This window comes from Telopea speciosissima, chromosome 10, assembly GCF_018873765.1.
Source record: "Telopea speciosissima isolate NSW1024214 ecotype Mountain lineage chromosome 10, Tspe_v1, whole genome shotgun sequence".
Taxonomy (NCBI): domain Eukaryota; kingdom Viridiplantae; phylum Streptophyta; class Magnoliopsida; order Proteales; family Proteaceae; genus Telopea; species Telopea speciosissima.
Genome location: NC_057925.1, coordinates 58,572,550 through 58,591,557, shown reverse-complemented (window position 1 = coordinate 58,591,557; position 19,008 = coordinate 58,572,550). Strand labels below are relative to the sequence as shown.

The following is a 19,008-nucleotide window of genomic DNA, read 5'->3' as shown; positions in this document are numbered from 1 at the left end:
ACAACGGGGGAGCGAAATGATTGCCCCGCCCCTATCAAAAGTAGAAATCCCACCCCCATGATGCTTCCGCTCACACTCTCACTGGCCCCTATGCACATGCACAAACCATGCTCCGTCACTCCCCCACAGAGAATGTTCCCCCATAGAACTTACTGCATAAAACTATCAAGTATAGGCCACATATAAGATATCATGCAAGTATCACGTATGCTATATTATATGTTTGTCATAATATATAATACCTGCAAATATCCCCCCTTCCAAAAATAAAAAAAAAGTTGTAATACCTGTAGAATAAATACATGATATATAATCCAATTTAGACCTTATTGTATCCACCTAACTGTCACTTGCTTATGATAATAAACGGATCTGATCAATTAGACCGGATTTTAGAAAGACAATACTTAATACCGAACCAATAAACCAAATCACTCGTTTTCTTTTTGTTTCTATAGAATTTGATGGATTTCCAACTCTTGCAATATCAGAATTTTTAGATTTTTCAACATTGATTCCTATGTGTGTGGGGGAGGATGGAATGTTTTTGAAACTCCAGGGGAAAGAGGCTATGAAGGAAAAACCAATTTAAGAACGGTTTGGTTTGGGAAATTGAAATGACTAAAAATCGGTTTGGTTTTGATTTACGTTGTTATATCTTGAACCAAACCGATTTAACCCTTACTAATACCTAGTTCAAATCCGCTATAAATGAGCCGGATTTGTTCTCGGATTGGTTTAGAATCCGACCCGTTGGCAAGAGAAAGATCGAGGGTACTTTGGTCATCTCGTATTCTTAACGTAATGGCAGTATAGACGGTTAGACACCGACGTCCGACAGGGCCGCACTAGCAAATAGATAACGATGCGGGGGTTTCAAGCAAAAAATGTGAAAGGAGGTTGATAGGGATACTAATGCAAATATGCAGAAGTTTAATCGATGAAATGATTGAAATCCATGAAATCCACGAAAGCTACACAGCAGCAGAAGAAACAATGGACCATCAGGCTCAGCAACAACAACAGTGGACGATGAGTGCACAGCCTCAACCCCATCAACCATCAACATGGAGTGCTTCTTCTCAAACCTATCACCAACCCACCTCCGTCGAAGAAATCAGAACCCTCTGGATTGGAGATTTACAGCTTTGGATCGATGAGAGCTACCTCCACAACTGCTTCACTCACACTGGAGAGGTCTGCTTGCAGTCTCTCTCTATTTGAGTACTGGTCATTCGTTTTTCGAGGCATTTCAGTGATATGGGGATTCTGAAGTTCTGTTATGCGATTATTTGATCAACTTGTCTGCTGGTCTGTCTGTTTTTATGGTCATTTTTATAGTGTGCAATTGAGTACTAGGGTTTTGGATGTCCAAATGCTTTTGTCCACCTTGGCTGACGTTTTCCTCTTGTTTCTGAATTTTTATAACATGCCTTGATTCTGAGGAGATAAGTAAATTGTTGCATAAGGGATTGTGCTGACGTTTTCCTAAGAAGCTTCCAATCTCTAGTAGACGGACTACACAGAAAATTTTCTCCAATTATACTGGGTTTTGTTTGAAAAAATAATTTTATGTATTGGATAAGACGTTAATTTTCTCCAATTGCACTGGATTTTGTTTGAAAAACAATTTGATGTGGTAGGTAACACGTTATACTGATCAAATTCTATTAAAAAAAAGTTAAATATCATGAATCTTGGAATAAAAGATAAAAATAGTTATATTCAGGATGGAGAGCGAAATGGAGAAAACATAACCCATTAAGAATAGAAGTAAAAACAATGGTCAGAGTGTGAAGAACAAACCAGAGGCCTAAGAAGGCGCCAGCTTGACACTCTCAACCATACTAGTTATTGTACTGCAGCCTGCCATATGGTACCCTACAGCAGCAAGATGCACATTGGGCAAACTTGACTCTGTTTACGGATTGTACCATATGGCTTCTGTGACAGTTGGTCCTCCCCTTGTGCGATGTGTCCCCAGTGAGGCCCTGGGGGCTTGCACTATTTCAGCCACTTGTTATAAGCAAACCAAGTGAAAATATGTCCCTTGAAGAGGTCTCCTAGCTGGTTGGTGTGGAGAACTGGAGAACAGAGAGAATTTGCTTTCTATGATCTTGTCCTTCACTGGTCTCAAATTTCAAATGTAACCTCACTATGTGCATTTGCATACCAGAAGCTCTATAAACCATATGACGAACTTACTTGACGGAGAATAAAGTTGAATAGGGAACTGAGCAGGCACATTTGTTGTTTTGATATCATGAAGAGACACTTTAAAGAACCTAATTGAATAAGAAATGATAAATCCGATTTAACTTGTGCCAAGGGTGAAAATGGGAAAACCAGATGGCAAAGTAATAGAACCTAACTAGGCAGTTTTACACAGTACAGCCAGCAGGATTGTTTTGAGAATGCAGTTGTTATCTCCATACACACAGAGAGAGACTTGGCGCAACGGTAAGGGTTGCGGTTTGAGTCAGGAAACAGCCTCTCCGCGAAGCGGGGTTAAGGCTGTGTACATTATGACCCTCCCCAGACCCTGCAGTGGCGGGAGCCTCGTGCACTGAGTACACCCTTTTAGGTACATTTAAATGCAACTGGCTTTGAGATATTGTTTCTGGTAGGCTATATAAACAGTTCGTAGTTCAACGTGCTCTTGAATGGCCTGTGATATTACTTCTCATTTTTTCAAATACACTGAAGAAATTTGCCTCCTTCCTTAGGTCCTTTCCATAAAAATCATACGTAACAAGATCACTGGCCAACCTGAAGGATATGGGTTTGTAGAGTTTGTTACCCATGCTGCAGCTGAACGGATTCTGCAAACATTCAATGGGACACAAATGCCTGGGACAGAACAAACTTTTAGATTGAATTGGGCTTCTTTTGGCATTGGAGAAAGGCGCACTGATGCTGGACCTGAGCATTCCATTTTTGTGGGGGATTTAGCACCGGATGTCACAGATTATTTGTTGCAAGAGACCTTTCGTGTTCAATATCCGTCAGTAAGAGGTGCTAAGGTTGTTACTGATCCGAATACTGGCCGTTCAAAGGGCTATGGATTTGTTAAGTTCTCTGATGAGACAGAAAGAAACCGTGCTATGACTGAAATGAGTGGGGTATATTGTTCAACCAGGCCAATGCGCATCAGTGCAGCTACACCCAAAAAGACTAGTGGTTTTCAGCAGCAATATCCAGCAGCTAAAGGTAATTTTCTTTATGTGTGCAATAAATAATTCCTTTTGGTAGAGTTAAGAAAGGTTCATTTCTTTGCTTAAACTTTATTCAAATTTATTAGTTTTAAGGCATGGTATCTGTTATTTATGCAATGTGCTGGTTTGGGTGTGTGTTAAATTGTTTAGAGACAAATTTGTGTGACCTTCTACTCTTCTAGCTTGAATAGGCCTTTGCCATTTTATGCAAGGGCTAGTTCTAACTACCGAGACTTAGTTTTCAAGAATCGATTAATCTTTCTCTTGATGTCACATTTTGAAGAAAAGTGAATGTTATGTCACTATCCTGAATAAAATGCATGCTTAATGCATACTAGTGGGTGTCAGTAACATCCATGAAATAAATTATATTCACTATTGTATCTTGTATGAAGGTAGTATTGAGATAATGAACTGATCATGGTAATGAATTTTCTATCCCTTTAAAAAATAAAAACGATGATACCTTATTACTCCTAATCCTTGAATAAAGTTATTCACCCCCCAACCTCCCGGGTGGTTTTGGCCTTGAATGAGGATTTATTCCCTTATTGGGACTTGAATGAGGAATTGTGAAGTTTTATTTGTTGGATGGGTTATAGAGAGGGTATGCCTGACATTCAGAGTGGCTTACAATCTTGATGGGATTCTAAATTGCATAAGGTTAGGAATCCAGAAACCTTTAATTGCGGTGAAGCAAAAGAAACCAGATTCAAGAGAGATTTATAAAAAACAGATCAATGGCCAGAATTCTGGTCGAAGGTTACGCATGCACTGGGGAACATACTTTCAAAAATTGAAAAGAATCCAATGGCCTGATTAGACGATATGAAAGTTCCGACTGTGAATAAGATACTCAGGAACAGAGTGCAGAACCAGAAATCAATTCCAGCAACTCAGTGAATTTAAAATAGCAGTAACAATGATCTGAATTGATAAATAAGTAATGTTTTGACACTAACAGAAAACACAGATAAGAACTTGAAACCAGATTTGAAATTACAGGTTTCAGAAAATCTTAATTAGTAAAGGACTCCTGAAAATTGATGTATAATTTGGATCTTGAGTACTGATTCTTAAAACAGAACTTGACAATGATTGACTGAGTTTAAATCTGAAGTTCAAGATCAAGAAACAAAGCCAAAAGAATAACATGAACTTCAAACAGAATTAGAAAGTATGCACAGGAAGTAAAGTATCTCAGATCTGGAGATAAGAAAGATAGAAGAAATAACCGAATAAAGTTGAATACGTCGACCTGTTCAGTTGATAGGGAATTAAATGCTGGAAAAGAAATCAGGAATCCACAGCAAAAAGCACATCTGAATCCACAGATGCAACGCTTAGAAATCCACTGAGCCAGCCTGAAATCCACAGACCAATTTAACTAAAAGCTTCTTCTTCATTCAATTTTGTGTATGTCTGTATGTGGCTTAGCCCTTACATATGCTTAAATAAAATAACTCAAAAAAAGGAATCAAAGTAGGCCTAAAATCTTCAAGCCAATGGCTTACCTTGGAGGTAGTCTATTGCTACTATAACTCTGGCCAAATGAAGGAAAGTAGCTTAAAACACGGCTGGACTCATAGAGTCCTAATCCAGCCCAACTAAAACACTTTAATAACATAAAAGAATATGACTCTAACTAGACTAACTAATAAAGTAAATCCCGTGTTCCTACTTCCTACCAATTATTCAGGCCCATTAAATTGGCCTATTACAAAGAAAACCTATTGGACCAAAGGCCCTACACATTTGTAACCCAACCAAGGCTTATTTCCACTAAAATAAACCCACTTCTGTGTTTTAGCTGCATCAATTCTTCTTTAATTATTAGTGTTGAAGTAGTTCCGACAAGGAAAACTAGAAAAACCAGCAAAACCAGGATCATCAATATGGATAACAGAGCAACTGAAGGAGAGAATTAATAAAGTGGGTCCGGAAAATATCTCCAAGAATATAGTTATAGCTTGGGCTGCACAGGCAAGTCCTAGTTGTAGAAAACTAAGTTGCAAATCTGGACTTGAATATCAGCCAATAGTTCTCAGCAATTGAAACCAGAATTCAAGTGATCAGACAGCCAGAAGCTTGGATATATGAGTTCAGAAAGCTCACTGAAATATAGATGAAAAACAGGGGAGTTGCAGGTGTACTAAAAGTAGAGAAATCTGACCTGTTCTTAGAAATAAGGATATAGTAGATATAGGTTAAGATAAACAGGCCAGGAGTCCACCTGAAGTCCCCTTGGAATCCAACAAATTGAACCTGAGAAATCTACTCAGAGTTGTACTGAATCCACAGTGCTCGAAGGAAAAAATTGAAGTCTATTAACTCATAAAATCGTGGGGAAGGCTTATGCCTGTATTTTTATTTATAATTTCTGGGCTGGACCCAATCGCTGAATGACTTGGACTGATTAGAACCTATCCCCAAATTAAAATGGAGAACACAAAACCAAGACTGGCTCGCAAAGCTATCGCCCAGCTTAAGAGACACTCCTATGTCAACCAGGACTCCACAGAAAATACTCAAAATCAAACTGGAAAAGAAACACTAAGTCCAATCCTGCCATGACTATGAAATCAAAAAGAACTCCCAAGACTAACCCCACAACCAGACTTATAGGCAGACTCCTAACTTCAAAAGGAATTGCGATTGCAAGCTAATTCCTCCTCTTTTTCCTTCTTGCATCTGCATCAACTATGTCTTGATTCTCTTGGTTGATTTGACTGGAAGTTTTCTATATTGCATTTTGTTTGTTTACCATTTTACTGTGCCATATTACTAGGGGAGGAAGCAAGAATTTCGAAAAATTTAGAACCTGAGTAGTCAGAAAATTAAAAACAGAAAAATCTCTTTCTTCTACTGCCATACCAAGTTGCTATAAACTGAGGTTTTCTATAGGTGGTTTTAGACTTTGAATCAGCACTTGTACCCCCTAAAAACAAATTGCAACAATTGTTTGATATTATCGTTCCTCCATAACAGTCTGTCTGCCCTTTAAAATGAACAGAAACCGTGATTTGCAGAATCAGTATTTCATGTTGAAACACAATATGGCAATATGCTCTTTAGTCATTGGAGTTCAGCTACCTCTTATGGGTAGTGACATTAGTCATCTAACCTTCTGATTGGAGTTCAACTGCCTCTTATGGGTAGAGATATTAGTCATCTAATCTTCCGATTGGACTTTGGAGGTTGGGCTCTTAGTTATGAATCTCACAATCTATGTAAGAGGACCACAACCCTTCCACAAGGGAATAGGAAAAAAAAAATGAAAGGAGAAGGTAGGCCTTTACTTGGGTGGATTACTTCAGAATAATACGTGCTTATTAAGGGTGCAATTGGGCCAGGCTGGGCCCGTCTTTTTAAAACCCCAGCCCAACCCGGAGTCCCTTAGCTCAGCTCAGCCCAGCCCAGCCCTGCCGGGCTCAGCGCAGCCCAAACCAGCCCCAAAAGCCTAAGGTTGGGTTAGTCTGGGCCAGGTTGAACCTGGCTGTCCCTGTTTTTGCCATTCCTGTCCTTGTTCACACCATAGAAACTAATTGTGTAATGTTTATCAGGTTGTATGCTACTAAGTTACATACACCTAATTCTCTTTATTTAGTATTAAGTCAGCAAAACAAAATTTGATACTTAATCCGTAGCTTTTATCCTAGCATACATTGCATATTGTATATACATGTATATTAGGATACATTTGTATACTATATAAGTACTTCTATAAACAGGGCTGGGTTGGGCCCGGCTCAGCCCAGCCGGGGGCTGAAAAGCCTGGCTCAGACTCTGATTATTTTAGGCGGGCTCAGGCTCAGCGGGCCAAACTTGCACCCTAGCAGTTATTGACTCTGTGCTTGTCAAAAGAAGCAGTTGGAATTAACTTGTATTTTCTGAGGAAAATAAACTGTTTACATTAATAATTTCATGTATGGCAGCTCAATGACATGCTTTTGAGATACTGTTAGATGCTTGCTTATTTTTTCTAATGTATGGTACCTTCTGTTCATATCACTGATAGGCCTAATAGCCAGACACACTATTCTCATTCTTAAATGGTTAATCAACACTTTTATTTTTTGCGTGGAGGAACTTATACATGAAATTTGCTTATGGTTCCTTTGGCAGCCGTATACCCAACAACAGTCTACACTGCACCAGCTCAGCAGGCATTCCCACCAGCAGACAGTGACATAAATAACACTACCGTTAGTCAAATATGTGTTTTTTAAGACATCATATGAATTTCTGCTTTGCGGGTTCTTTTTCTCTTACCTTATCTCTTCACTGCAGATATTTGTTGGTGGTTTGGATCCCAATGTCATGGAGGAGGAGTTGAGGCAAATATTTGCTCAGTTTGGGGAGCTTGTGTATGTTAAGATTCCATTGGGTAAAGGATGTGGTTTTGTCCAATTCGGTACTCGGTACGTCCTTGTGAAGTGAAACATCTGTTTTACTCATTTGCCATATTTATCTAAGAAGATTCAAAATGAATGCTAAAACTGTGTGCTGTTTGTTCTTGTTTTTAATGGCTCTCATTGCATTCAAACTCGTCTCTGTTCAATTGGACTAGCCACTTGATAGTTGGGCTCAGTATATAAAATGTTAAACTAGAAGTAGTCTTTTTATTCACATGGTTTATTCTTGATTATTGTATCCTGTCTAACAACTTTGATGCCTCTTTGTTTACTGAACTATTGTAGAAAAAGGTTGTCTTATCTTGTTATATGACATTTCCCACCCATGTAGGGCATCTGCTGAAGAAGCAATACAAAGGTTACATGGAACTATGATTGGTCAACAAATAGTTCGCCTTTCATGGGGTAGAAGCCCAACAACTAAACAGGTGAGTCGATTTCTTTTGCTGCTGATGTTTGTAAAGCTTCTTGCTATGGGGTGTCTGGGTGTTAAACATGAGGGGAAGTGCTTTTCGAAGTCCTGAATACCTGAAAGGATAAGCAATGTTTGCTGTTGTAATATGGGTACAAGGGTATATTTGTCTTATAGGGGTATTTTGGTCTTGTACTCTTTTCTAGAACTTTCTTCTTCATGTTATAAATAAAGTGGGCTGTGTGTCACATTGACACAAGTCATTCTCACAATTCTCGAGATTGGTTTCATCATGGTATCCAAAGCCAAGAGAAATCGACCTAGGGATTGGAGTTCTTATGCTTGAGAACACAATCGCCGCCAGTCACCAGATCGCAGCAGCAGCAGCACCACTTCCGCCTCCACCCCTCCGCCTCTCTCTCTCTCTCGTGCCTCTGTCTCTCTCTCTCTCTCTCGTCTCTTTCTCTTGCGAGAACCACAACCACCAGCGCCACTAGTCCCTTCCGCCTTCCCCAACACCGCCTCCGACACCTCGCGACCCCTCTTTTCTCGGTTTTTAGGGGTTGCCTCCTCTGATTTCCGCCTTCTCCTTCCCTTGGTGGTGAGTTTATCCCGCAAGGGCTTTTTTCTTCCATTATGCTTTGAATCTCCCTCAAATTTTTTTTGGGAGATTTCTTTTATGTGGTGTATCCATTTTTTGGATTAGGTGATTGTGCTTCTACAACCAGCGGCTATGTCGGACGAAGAAGATTCCACTCTTTCCTCTGGACAGGGAGGCTCCTCTGTGCCTCGTGAGCGGGACTTTCCAACTTTCCAGACTAATTCTGTCAAACTTGACGGGAACAATTATCTTATGTGGTCTAGATCCGTTTCTCTTGCTGTGGGCTCCCGTGGCTTGACTGGCCATTTGACTGGCACCTTTGTTCGACCCTCTACTGCTGGTAAGGCTCAGGACAAATGGGACATCGATGAGTGTTTAGTGATGTCCTTTCTTCTCAGTTCTATTGATCCCTCCATCTCCCAGAGTTGTATTCTTCTGGAGAATGCTGCTGTTGTGTGGAGTTTTGCCAAAGAAACCTATTCTAAGGTTGGTAATGCTGCCCAATGTTATGCCCTCCGTCGGAAGATTCATACTATGGAGCAGAAGGATTTGACTCTCAGTCAGTACTACAATACCATGCGGGGTATTTGGCAAACTTTGGATTTCTATGGAAAATTTTTGGCTACCTGCCAGGCTGATACTATGGCCTATCGCAAGTGGGAAGAGAACCTTAGGGTCTATGATTTTTCTGGCCGGGCTCAATATGGAGTATGACCAGATTCGATCCCATGTGCTTAATAGGGATCTGTTCCCTTCACTGCAACAGGCTTATGCTATAGTGGCTTCTGAGGAGAGCCGGCGGGCAGCCATGGTTCATCCACCACCTGTGGAGCGTGCTGCTCTTTATACTACCCCTACTTCTGGGACTGCCAAGGGAGTCTCTACTGCTGCTGCCTCTAGTTCTGTTCATGCTCCTGCTACATCTGCTAAACCACCGATCAAGTGTGACTATTGTGGCAAGGAACGTCATACGAAGGATTGGTTTTGGAAGCTCCATTGTCGCCCGCCAGAGTCTCGTGGGCGAGGTCAGCCATGGTCTGGAGGCACTGCTGCCCATCAATCTGTTACAGAGGAAGATTCTTCGGATGCACCTCTCTCTTCTGATGAGCTGACCAACCTTCGCTGTTTGATGTCTAGACTTGAGGCTCGGACTTCAGTCCCTTCGGCCCATGCCAGTGTTGCCTCTGCCACCACTGCCTCTTCTTCTGTTTGTCCTGCACCTCCTTCAGGTATTTGGTTTTGTGGTCATAGCTCCTCTATTACCCCGGTTCCCTGGATTATTGACTCTGGGGCTACAGATCCTTGACCGGTTCCCCTTCCTATTTTTCCCATTACTCTCCTTTGGCTGGAAATAATAAAGTCAGGGTCGCTAATGGTTCCTTTTCTCCCATTTCGGGGAAAGGCCTTATTAAATATTCTCCTTCTCTGTCTTTGTCTTCTGTTCTTCATGTTCCAAAATTTTCTCCTAATTTGTTATCTATTAGTAGTATTACTCGTGAGCTGAATTGTAAGGTCATTTTTCCCCTTCTCATTGTGTGTTTCAGGACTTGGAGACGGGCAGTATGACTGCATGTGGTAAGATGGAAGGTGGCATGTACCTGTTGGAGCAGCCTCCTACGGCATTATCTACTGTGGCTTCTCTCCCAGGCTCTTCTTTTAAAGCACTTGCTGATTTGCACACTTGGCATCGTCGATTAGGACATCCTCCTTTAAGACCTCTTGCTACTTTATTTCCTGAATTTTCTAAGTCTTGTAATTTGAACACTTTAATGTGATGCTTGCATTCTTGCAAAACAAACTAAACATACCTATCCTATTTCTGAAAAACGTAGTTTGGTTCCTTATAGTTTAATTCATTCTAATGTGTGGGGCCCTACCCGTGTGGTTTCTTCTTCTGGTTATCGTTGGTTTGTGACCTTTATCGATTGTTATATTAGAACTACATGGGTTTATTTACTGCAACAGAAAAGTGACGTGTTTCATGTTTTTCAAAATTTTCATAATATGGTTCGTACTCAGTTTGATGCCAAAATCAGAATTCTTCGCTCTGATAATGGCACTGAGTACTCTATGGGGACCTTTCAGTCTTATCTTTTTGCCCATGGGATTATTCATCAAACCTCCTGTGTTGATACTCCACCTCAAAATGGGGTTGTGGAGAGGAAAAACCATCATCTTCTTGAGGTAACTAGGTCATTACTTTTTTCCATGAATGTGCTTGTTCGTTTTTGGGGGGATGTTGTTGCTACAATAGCTTTTCTTATTAATCGGATACCCTCTCGTGTTTTGGGTAGCATAAGCCCCTTAGAAACTCTTCTTGGAACTGTTACTTTTCCTGTTCCTCCTAAAATCTTTGGGTGTGTTGCTTTTGTTCGCAATCATCAAGTCCATGGGAAATTAGATCCCCGGGGTCTCCGGTGTATTACTCTGGGATATTCTGCTACTCAAAAGGGTTATAGATATTATCATTCATCTTCCTAGAAAACCTTTGTTTCCATGGATGTCGTATTTCAGAAATATGTTCCTTTCTACTCTGTCCCTCTTCAAGGGGAGTCTGTTCAAAGTGATGAGGTCCTTCAGTGTATTCCTCCTATAGGGCTGCCATGGGAAGAAGAGGAAGTACTTGAGGATGGTGTTACTAGTCAGGAACAAGAGCAAAGCCGAAGTGTGGTCCCTATTCAGGAGGAGACTCCTGTGGTTCCTATTCAGGGGGAGAATACTCCTACTCCTGTAGAAACCACAGTTCAGCCAGTTCAGGAAAATAAGGGAGAAGAGCAAATTCAAGTATATGCTAGGAAAAGAAAGCAAGAGCAGCTCAGGCCTACTAACATCTCTCCTACTCAATTGACTGAAACGATTCCAGGTCCTATCGACCCTGTTTCCTCTAGTAAGCAACTATCCATCCCTTTTAGTAATCCTACTCTGGACCTTCCTATTGCTGTTAGGAAAGGTAAACGTAGTTGTACTCATCATCTCATCTCTAATGTTATCTCATATGATTCTTTGTCTCCTACTTTCCAGACTTTTCTTGCTTCTTTGTCCTCTGTTTCCATTCCTAACTCTTGGCAGGAAGCACTGGCACACTCGGACTGGAAAGAAGCAATGGAGGAAGAGATGAGAGCCCTAGGCAAAAATAATACGTGGGATTTGGTTCAACTACCATCTAGAAAGAAAGCTGTAGGGTGCAAATGGGTATTTGCAGTGAAAAATAAAGTTGATGGGAGCATTGAGAGATATAAAGACAGGCTTGTTGCTAGAGGCTTTACCCAGACATGTGGGATTGACTATTAGGAGACGTTTGCTCCAGTGGCCAAGATGAATACTGTGAGAGTGCTCCTGTCATATGCTGTAAATCAGGGATGAAATTTATTTATGCTTGATGTGAAAAATGCATTTCTGCATGGTGAATTAGCTGAAGAAGTCTACATGGACATTCCCCCCGGTTTTGATTCCCAGAAGACTCAGGGTAAGGTGTGCAAGCTCAATCGAGCTTTATATGATATCAAGCAATCTCCTAGGGCATGGTTTGGAAGATTTCACAAAGCAATGATCTCCATTGAGTTCAAGCAAAGCAATGCAGATCACACATTGTTCATTAAGAGGACTACCACATATGTGACTATGTTAATTGTGTACGTGGATGACATAGTTATCACAAGGAGTAGTCAAGAGGAGATTGAGTCATTGAAGAAATTCTTGGGCACTGAATTTGAGATAAAAGGACAGGTATGCTTGGATGTAAGCCAATTGAAACTCCAGTTGAACCAAACTGTCATCTCCGGTCCTAGGAAGAAGAACCAGTGAATAGGGAGCAGTACCAGAGATTAGTTGGGAGACTTATTTACCTGTCCCACACTCGCCTAGATATTGCCTTTGCTGTAAGTCTGGTAAGCCAATACATGCATGATCCTTACTCTACCCATTTGGATGCAGTATATAGAATTCTAAGGTATTTGAAGGCTGCACCTAGGAATGGGATTTCGGTTTCTCCTTATGGTCACATGAAGGTTGAAACTTATACTGATGCTGATTGGGCTGGTTCACCAGATGATAGACGTTCTACTTTTGGCTACTGTACTTATATAGAAGGTAATCTTGTCACATGGAGAAGTAAGAAACAGACAGTTATGGCTCATTCCAGTGCTGAGGCTGAGTTTAGGGCAATGGCCCAAGGTATATGTGAAGTTCTCTGGCTCCAAGGATTGTTGCAAGATCTTGGAATTCAGGTTGAGATGCCAATGCGATTGTACTCTGATAGTAAATCTGCAATTAGCGTTGCTCATAATCCTGTTCATCATGATCGAACAAAACATGTGGAGATAGATCGTCATTTCATCAAGGAGAAGTTGGACAGTGGTCAAATATGCATTACCTTTGTTCCTTTGGATGATCAACTTGCTGATGTTCTTACCAAGGGTTTGAGTACTAAGTTGTTTAGTTTTATTGTTAGCAAGTTGGGCATGATTGACATCTATGCACCAACTTGAGGGAGAGTGTTGTAATATGGGTACAAGGGTATATTTGTCTTATAGGGGTATTTTGGTCTTGTACTCTTTTCTAAAACTTTCTTCTTCATATTATAAATAAAGTGGGCTGTGTGTCACATTGACACAAGTCATTCTCACAATTTCTGAGATTGGTTTCATCATTTGCACTGTCACAACTCACAAATTTGGGGTGAGTTGAGAAAGAAATTGACCATTCTTTGCTTTATGAGCAACTTATTATAATCCTTACTTTCTTTGAATCTAAATATCTATATAATAAGAAATTCAGTCTTGACAGTAATATATGTTGTATATGTAAATTTATGAAAATTCTAGATGTGAAAATATGTGGAATTCACCCATGAAAGTGTATTCATGGTCTGTCATTTTCACCATAATGGGCAGGTCTTGGTTAAAAGCAATCTCTTCTAGGGTGTGTGTTTGTAGTGGTTGTCATTGTAATTGCTTGAAAAATAATTCATAATTCTTTTGGCATTAGAGTTGAGATGATTTTTCCAACCATATTACAGGACCAACCTGGTGTCTGGGGTCAGCAAATGGACCCCAGTCAATGGAGCAGCGCTTATTATGGGTACGGACAAGGTTATGATGCCTATGCTTATGGTGCCGCTCAAGATCCATCTTTATATGCCTATGGTGCATATGCTGGATATGGACAGTACCCACAACAGGCAAGAACTGTTACTTTGGTATCTGTAAAATATTCATTGTCTACTAATTTTACCCTGACATGTGGTCATAGAACGCCTAAGCGAGAAATTCCAATTTCTTTTTTGCATGTTTTCAGGCTGATGGTGTTCAAGAAGTGGCAGCTATGGCAGGTGCTGCCCCTGCTGTGGAGCAGAGGGAGGAGCTCTATGACCCTTTGGCTACACCTGACGTTGATAAGTTAGTTTGCACTCTCTTAATAAAAATTCAAAATTTGTCTTCTTAGCTAACATGGTCTTTTTTTTCCTCTCTATTTACTGAGTTTTGATTTTTCACTAGGTTAAATGCATCTTACCTTGCAATTCATGGAAGAGCCATGGTGGGCCGGCCTTTATGGTTGAGAACTTCAGAACTTCCACAGCAAGTTTAACTTCTTGATGTGGTACCCTACTTAAAAGTTCTTTATTCCATTTGGTGTTCACTGACGTTTGAAGAGCAATTCTGGTGTTCCAGAAGTAGGTCGTAGATTTATGACAAGGCTGATCCAATTGTGGAGGGGAGCACGTGTTCCAGTTCCGTATATCACATGAGCTGCAATGAAGCTTTGGAATCTAATTTTGCCTTGTAAGGTCAGAACATTTGGGAAGGGTAGAGTGACTGATTCATTGGGAGCTAATTCTTCTATCTGAAATATATGTTTTCTTGATTGACAATTACTAGCATTCAACACAATGTATCCTATCTCAAACATTTGCATACCCATAGTGAAGAAAGATTGCTTTTTGCCCCCATTTTATGTTGCCTTTTCAAATTGAAGTGTGTACAAAAAGCACCATGCAGGTTCGCAGACTCCGGCTGTGCAGTGGGCTGTGGGCTCACTCCTTGTGCAAAGTTACAACGCATAATAGCCATTTTTTGACTCGTCAAGAAGGATGATGGCCGGCCGGTACTATCTTCGAACCAAACCTGTCCTGATCCTGAGAGGAGCGTAGGAACTAAGAGGGCTAATTGGCGGCCTAGCCGTACACTGGTCTACTATCAATGTGGTGGTGGAGGCTCCTTAGGGCCAGAATCTTTCTCATCAGGGTGGTGCTTTTCCATTCTCTCCCAAGTTCCTTGAATGTGAATGGCGATTTGAGAGTATTCTAAAGCAAAGTAGTTCACTGCTTGCTCTGATAAACACTGTTAAATTCTTTTTGATTTTTTATATATAATTTGGGAATGGTATCCCCACGATGCGTGTGGAGATCCCTTCCCACACTCTCTTCTACTTTCTGACCAGTGGATTCTACACTGACACTCTTTCTACCCACACCAAATGCGTCCTTCCCCCCCCCCCCCCCGCCCCCGGCTTATACAAAACTGTCTCCCGTGCATCTAATGTTGCTTTGTCTACTTAGCTTTCACTCTCAGGATTTCAAGAACTGGTATCAAATCTGTCATTCTGGCCGATCTGGGCAAATTCTTGCTCGACCGATCTTTATATGTAAACTAGGGTTATGGTGTGTTTTGGCTGATTTTGGTCAATTTTTCATCCATCGATCTGATCTGAATCCAGATTCCAGGTTTTTAAACCTTGCTCATTTTTGTTCTGAGTTTTTGGCACTTTTATCTGGACTCAGTCATTGAATTGGTTTAGGAAGGGACAATCAGGTGTGAACCGCCATCAAGAAGAAAAAAGCGCCATTGATCCTGTAGAATTCGTTCATATGAAACATCCATTTAGTTGGCCAGTAACAAACAATTTATCCGGGTGCTGGAGCAGCATAGAAAACGGAAGTGCACAGATGCGCACTAACAGTGTTGTAACCTCCATGCTGTTTGGACCAGTATTATCGACGTTATTGGATAGTTACCCATGAGTACATGCAGTTTGGGCGAGGAATCTCAGTGAAACAGAGAAAATAAATACGGTGTTAGGATTTGAATCGATCCTCGAATCTGAAAACTCAGTGATTCTAGGGTTTTACTCTTATTAGAATGGACCAGAATCTGATTCGGAACAATAAGCCGAATTGACCAACCCGATCCTAGATCCGAAATTGGACCTTGCAAGTCGACCAATTCACAATATTCATCCAACGTGAATGAGGCCACCTGTGGTTTCTCGCTAGAACCTTCTTGATCGGAATCCATGGCTTACTCTTCCAAAATAAATTCTAATCCAACGGTATTAAAGAAGGGATTTGCTCTTCACGTATGAAGGAGTATCGATCGATGTATATTGACCAAAACACCCTCCAATGATTGGGTTTCTACTTCACTGCTGCACCTTACTTCAGTCTACCCGAGAAGGAAAAAGAAATAAAATAAAATAAAAGAAATTGAAGGATCTCCAACGGTCGAAAAGTTATGAAGACACTCGTCTACTCTAAGACTCCAACGTAAACAGTCTCTCTTTAACGTTACAAAACCTCTGCAACTCTCTCATACCCTCCAACTTCTCGCTCTACAGCTGCACTCAGCTTCTCTTCTCATTCATAGATCCAAGTGTTTCTTTTTTATTTTTATAGGGTTTTGCAGTCTTTACGGATTTGAAAGATATCGAATTGAAGACCAGCTCGAGTGATATCCTGGTTTTCCGAGCTCCCTGTTTCATTATTTCGTTTTCTTTTTTCTTTCTTGATTACCTTTTTTCTGTTTCTATTTGTAGATTCTTCATAAGAGAGAAATGGAGCCAGCGAAAATTGACTGGAAGAAAGTCGACTCTAGATTTGTTGAGGACGAACTCTATGAGCACATTAACGCCCCTAAATGGATCGATTTCACTGCTCCTGAAGATTATGTGGACGATGAAGCCTGGTTCTGTAAATCAGGTACATACCTTTACCAGCTTAATCTACCGAAAATTAAATTGGCCGAAGTCTTGCTTTTTCTTGCTCTTGACAAATTTCTCTCTCCAGATTGTCGGCACCCAAAGACTGCTGAAGATTTTCTTAGATCGATGCCTTCTTCAAAGGTTCTAACCTCGAAAGAGAAAGAATATTTTCATTCCTATGTAGAATTCCGTTTTAATTTATCAAATCTTTCTGATTTTCATTGTTTTTTTTTGGGTGACAGTCTAAGCATTTGAGATCAGTTAGCGTTTCTGAAATCCTTCCCTTGGGCGATTGGAATCGGAGGTACTGTCAAGAATCCTAGCTTTCTAGCCTCAAGCAGTATTCTAAAGTTGAATTCTAGTTCAATTTAAATTTGAGCACCTGAGTAGCATTTACTTTAGTAGTAATCTCAAGAAATTTGAGCTCTTCCTTTTGGCTTCAGAGATACAAACCTGAAAAGAAGAGGTCTTATCTCATCTTCAAATTCATCAATGACCGATTCAAAATCAGACATAACTACGGAATCTAAACCTCCGAACAAGTTCACCCCAGACAGCGAGAACAAGAACCCGAACTTCTCTACTCCTCAGAATAATAAGAGCAAGGTCATGAAAGCAGCGATCAAGTCAAGCACGGAGAAAAAGAAACTATTGGATGAATCTCCTTCTGCAGATTTTACACAGAATAATCGAAGGCCCCAGCTGAAAAGCACTCTATCAGCTCGTAATCTCTTTGGTGGTCGAGATATCTTGAGTCAGATATCTGAGTTCTGCAACGAATTGAAGAAATTGGCGACAAGAGCAAAGGAGAGAGAGAATTCAGAGGCACCGAAGGTGGAGAAGGAGTCTCCTAAGAAACTCTCTGGCGAGATTTCTGGAGAGAGGAGTGAGAGAGAGAAAGAGAAGAAACCTTTGCTACAGGTGGGAGAAGGGAGTTCTGAAGCTAAGGAGCAGGAGCAGAAGCAGAGAAGGAAGAAGTAAGTGTGCTTCTTCATTATCAAACTAATGATACCAATACCGATCACATGATCCTAACCATAGATCAGATTGAACATTAAAGAATAATTTTGTAGTGGGCAATGGAGGAAACCATAATTGTTTTTGTTTAATTTTGTCATATGAAGAGTTCTGAGATTTTGATTGAACATTAAACAGCAAATGCAGAAGAAACGAGGAGACAGAGAACATACCAAATACTGTGGATTTGAAGAACATTAAGTCCGGAGATGAGAGATTATTGTTGCAAGTTCGAACCTGTCCTCCTTCTCCTCAATGCTTCAGTTCCCCTCGTCAGCCATTGGGTTCCAACAAAAACACCACCACCACTACCCCACTCAAGCCTTCAAGGACAAAACCTACTACTGTAAGCACTTCTACTTCCCCTCTTTTCTTTGGTAAAAGAGTCTTAGTAGTAAAGTATGGTCTATTTTATACCTCTCTTTTATTCTGTAATTTTCGATGGCTTCACAGCTTAAATGGTTATTGATTGACTATATTTTCTATAAATGTTGATGGGCTTCATCAGCAGGGCAGAGGTATTCTTCAAGAATTGAAGCAGAGCAATACTACGCCAATGAAGGAAGGAGAGCCTGGAGAAAAAGGAAATGCCGGTGCAAACAAAGGTGTTTCCACTGTGCCGGCCGCTGGTGCAGAAGTGAAATCCTTGGACATGTTCTGGTTCTTGAAACCTTGCACATTCCTTAATTCAGTCAATTAGTTCCGTAAATCATAATACTCTTACAACCTCTCATTCTTTCTGAAATCCCATTGTTCTTAAAAATTCTTTGTAGTTGAACATTTCCTTATTCACATATTTATTTATTTGTTGCAGAGAAGACAAACAATAAGAGTATAGTGAGAGAGATTTAGCCAAAAAAAATGAAGAGAGAGAGCATACTATGCTCAACCAATTTAATAAATTTCTCAAATAAAATGATTTTCTCCTATATTTTCATAGTGATTTCGTCTCTCTTTATTTTCCTTTATTTCTATGACAAACATGTTTTGACTTTTGAGATATCAGGAGATACGATACCGTGCTGATACCATATTAATGAGGTATTGACAAAAACCCATTTTTAAAGGAGAATCAGGGGCAAATTTGTTCAATACATCCAATCCGTATCAATACCGATCTGATACCATATCGTGCACTAAAACCATGATGACAAAGGTTTGAGAATTCGTACTGTTAAGGCAGGTTTTTAGGAAAACCCACCACTGTGGGTCACAGATTGACTCCATATTTGGAGGTTTGTTTCTGTTTAATAAGCCTCTATGCAGCCTTACTCTACCATATGATTTGAACAACTATATAATACCCAAATTCTACATCATCACCAAGCTTCATCTTTTTGGTATCCTACCTGGGAGCTTGTGAATGAAAAAAAA

The 19,008-nt window shown here is 40.4% G+C and overlaps 2 protein-coding genes and 1 long non-coding RNA gene across 6 annotated transcripts; 2 read left to right on the top strand and 1 right to left on the bottom strand.

The window, feature by feature from the left end:
* Positions 1-958: 958 nt before the first annotated feature.
* LOC122641881 (polyadenylate-binding protein RBP47B'-like) lies at positions 959-14,622 on the top strand. The gene is made up of 8 exons (XM_043835199.1): positions 959-1,197; positions 2,727-3,210; positions 7,341-7,420; positions 7,506-7,636; positions 7,962-8,058; positions 13,661-13,822; positions 13,939-14,039; positions 14,139-14,622. The coding sequence occupies exons 1-8, from the start codon at positions 997-999 to the stop codon at positions 14,227-14,229; spliced, it is 1,347 nt and encodes a 448-aa protein (XP_043691134.1). The 5' UTR covers positions 959-996; the 3' UTR covers positions 14,230-14,622.
* LOC122641884 lies at positions 8,077-13,370 on the bottom strand. The gene is made up of 4 exons (XR_006329981.1): positions 13,312-13,370; positions 13,123-13,125; positions 9,835-9,840; positions 8,077-8,180 (listed from the first exon to the last, which is right to left on the bottom strand). It is a non-coding gene; the product is annotated as an uncharacterized LOC122641884 (long non-coding RNA).
* Positions 11,423-18,445, top strand: LOC122641882 (DNA ligase 1). 4 transcript variants are annotated; one of them, XM_043835202.1, is made up of 8 exons: positions 11,423-11,427; positions 12,730-12,732; positions 16,453-16,615; positions 16,703-16,758; positions 16,860-16,921; positions 17,061-17,594; positions 17,782-17,980; positions 18,143-18,445. In XM_043835202.1, the coding sequence occupies exons 3-8, from the start codon at positions 16,471-16,473 to the stop codon at positions 18,332-18,334; spliced, it is 1,188 nt and encodes a 395-aa protein (XP_043691137.1). In that variant the 5' UTR covers positions 11,423-11,427; positions 12,730-12,732; positions 16,453-16,470; the 3' UTR covers positions 18,335-18,445. The 4 variants fall into 4 exon arrangements, with proteins under 4 accessions (XP_043691137.1, XP_043691136.1, XP_043691135.1 ...); XM_043835201.1 differs by lacking the exons at positions 11,423-11,427; positions 12,730-12,732 and adding an exon at positions 16,244-16,288 and having other exon boundaries at positions 16,441-16,615; XM_043835200.1 differs by lacking the exons at positions 11,423-11,427; positions 12,730-12,732 and adding an exon at positions 16,244-16,289 and having other exon boundaries at positions 16,323-16,615.
* The last annotated feature ends 563 nt before the right edge of the window (positions 18,446-19,008 follow it).

Bases quoted from the DNA above. Each gene is read 5' to 3' on its own strand.
- LOC122641881 (XM_043835199.1), top strand. From the start codon at position 997: ATGGACCATCAGGCTCAGCAACAACAACAGTGGACGATGAGTGCACAG. The intron at 3,211-7,340 runs GTAATTTTCTTT...TTCCTTTGGCAG, and splicing joins GCAATATCCAGCAGCTAAAG to CCGTATACCCAACAACAGTC. The intron at 13,823-13,938 runs GCAAGAACTGTT...GCATGTTTTCAG, and splicing joins ATGGACAGTACCCACAACAG to GCTGATGGTGTTCAAGAAGT.
- LOC122641882 (XM_043835202.1), top strand. From the start codon at position 16,471: ATGGAGCCAGCGAAAATTGACTGGAAGAAAGTCGACTCTAGATTTGTT. The intron at 17,595-17,781 runs GTAAGTGTGCTT...CAGCAAATGCAG, and splicing joins CAGAAGCAGAGAAGGAAGAA to AAGAAACGAGGAGACAGAGA. The intron at 17,981-18,142 runs GTAAGCACTTCT...GGGCTTCATCAG, and splicing joins CAAGGACAAAACCTACTACT to CAGGGCAGAGGTATTCTTCA.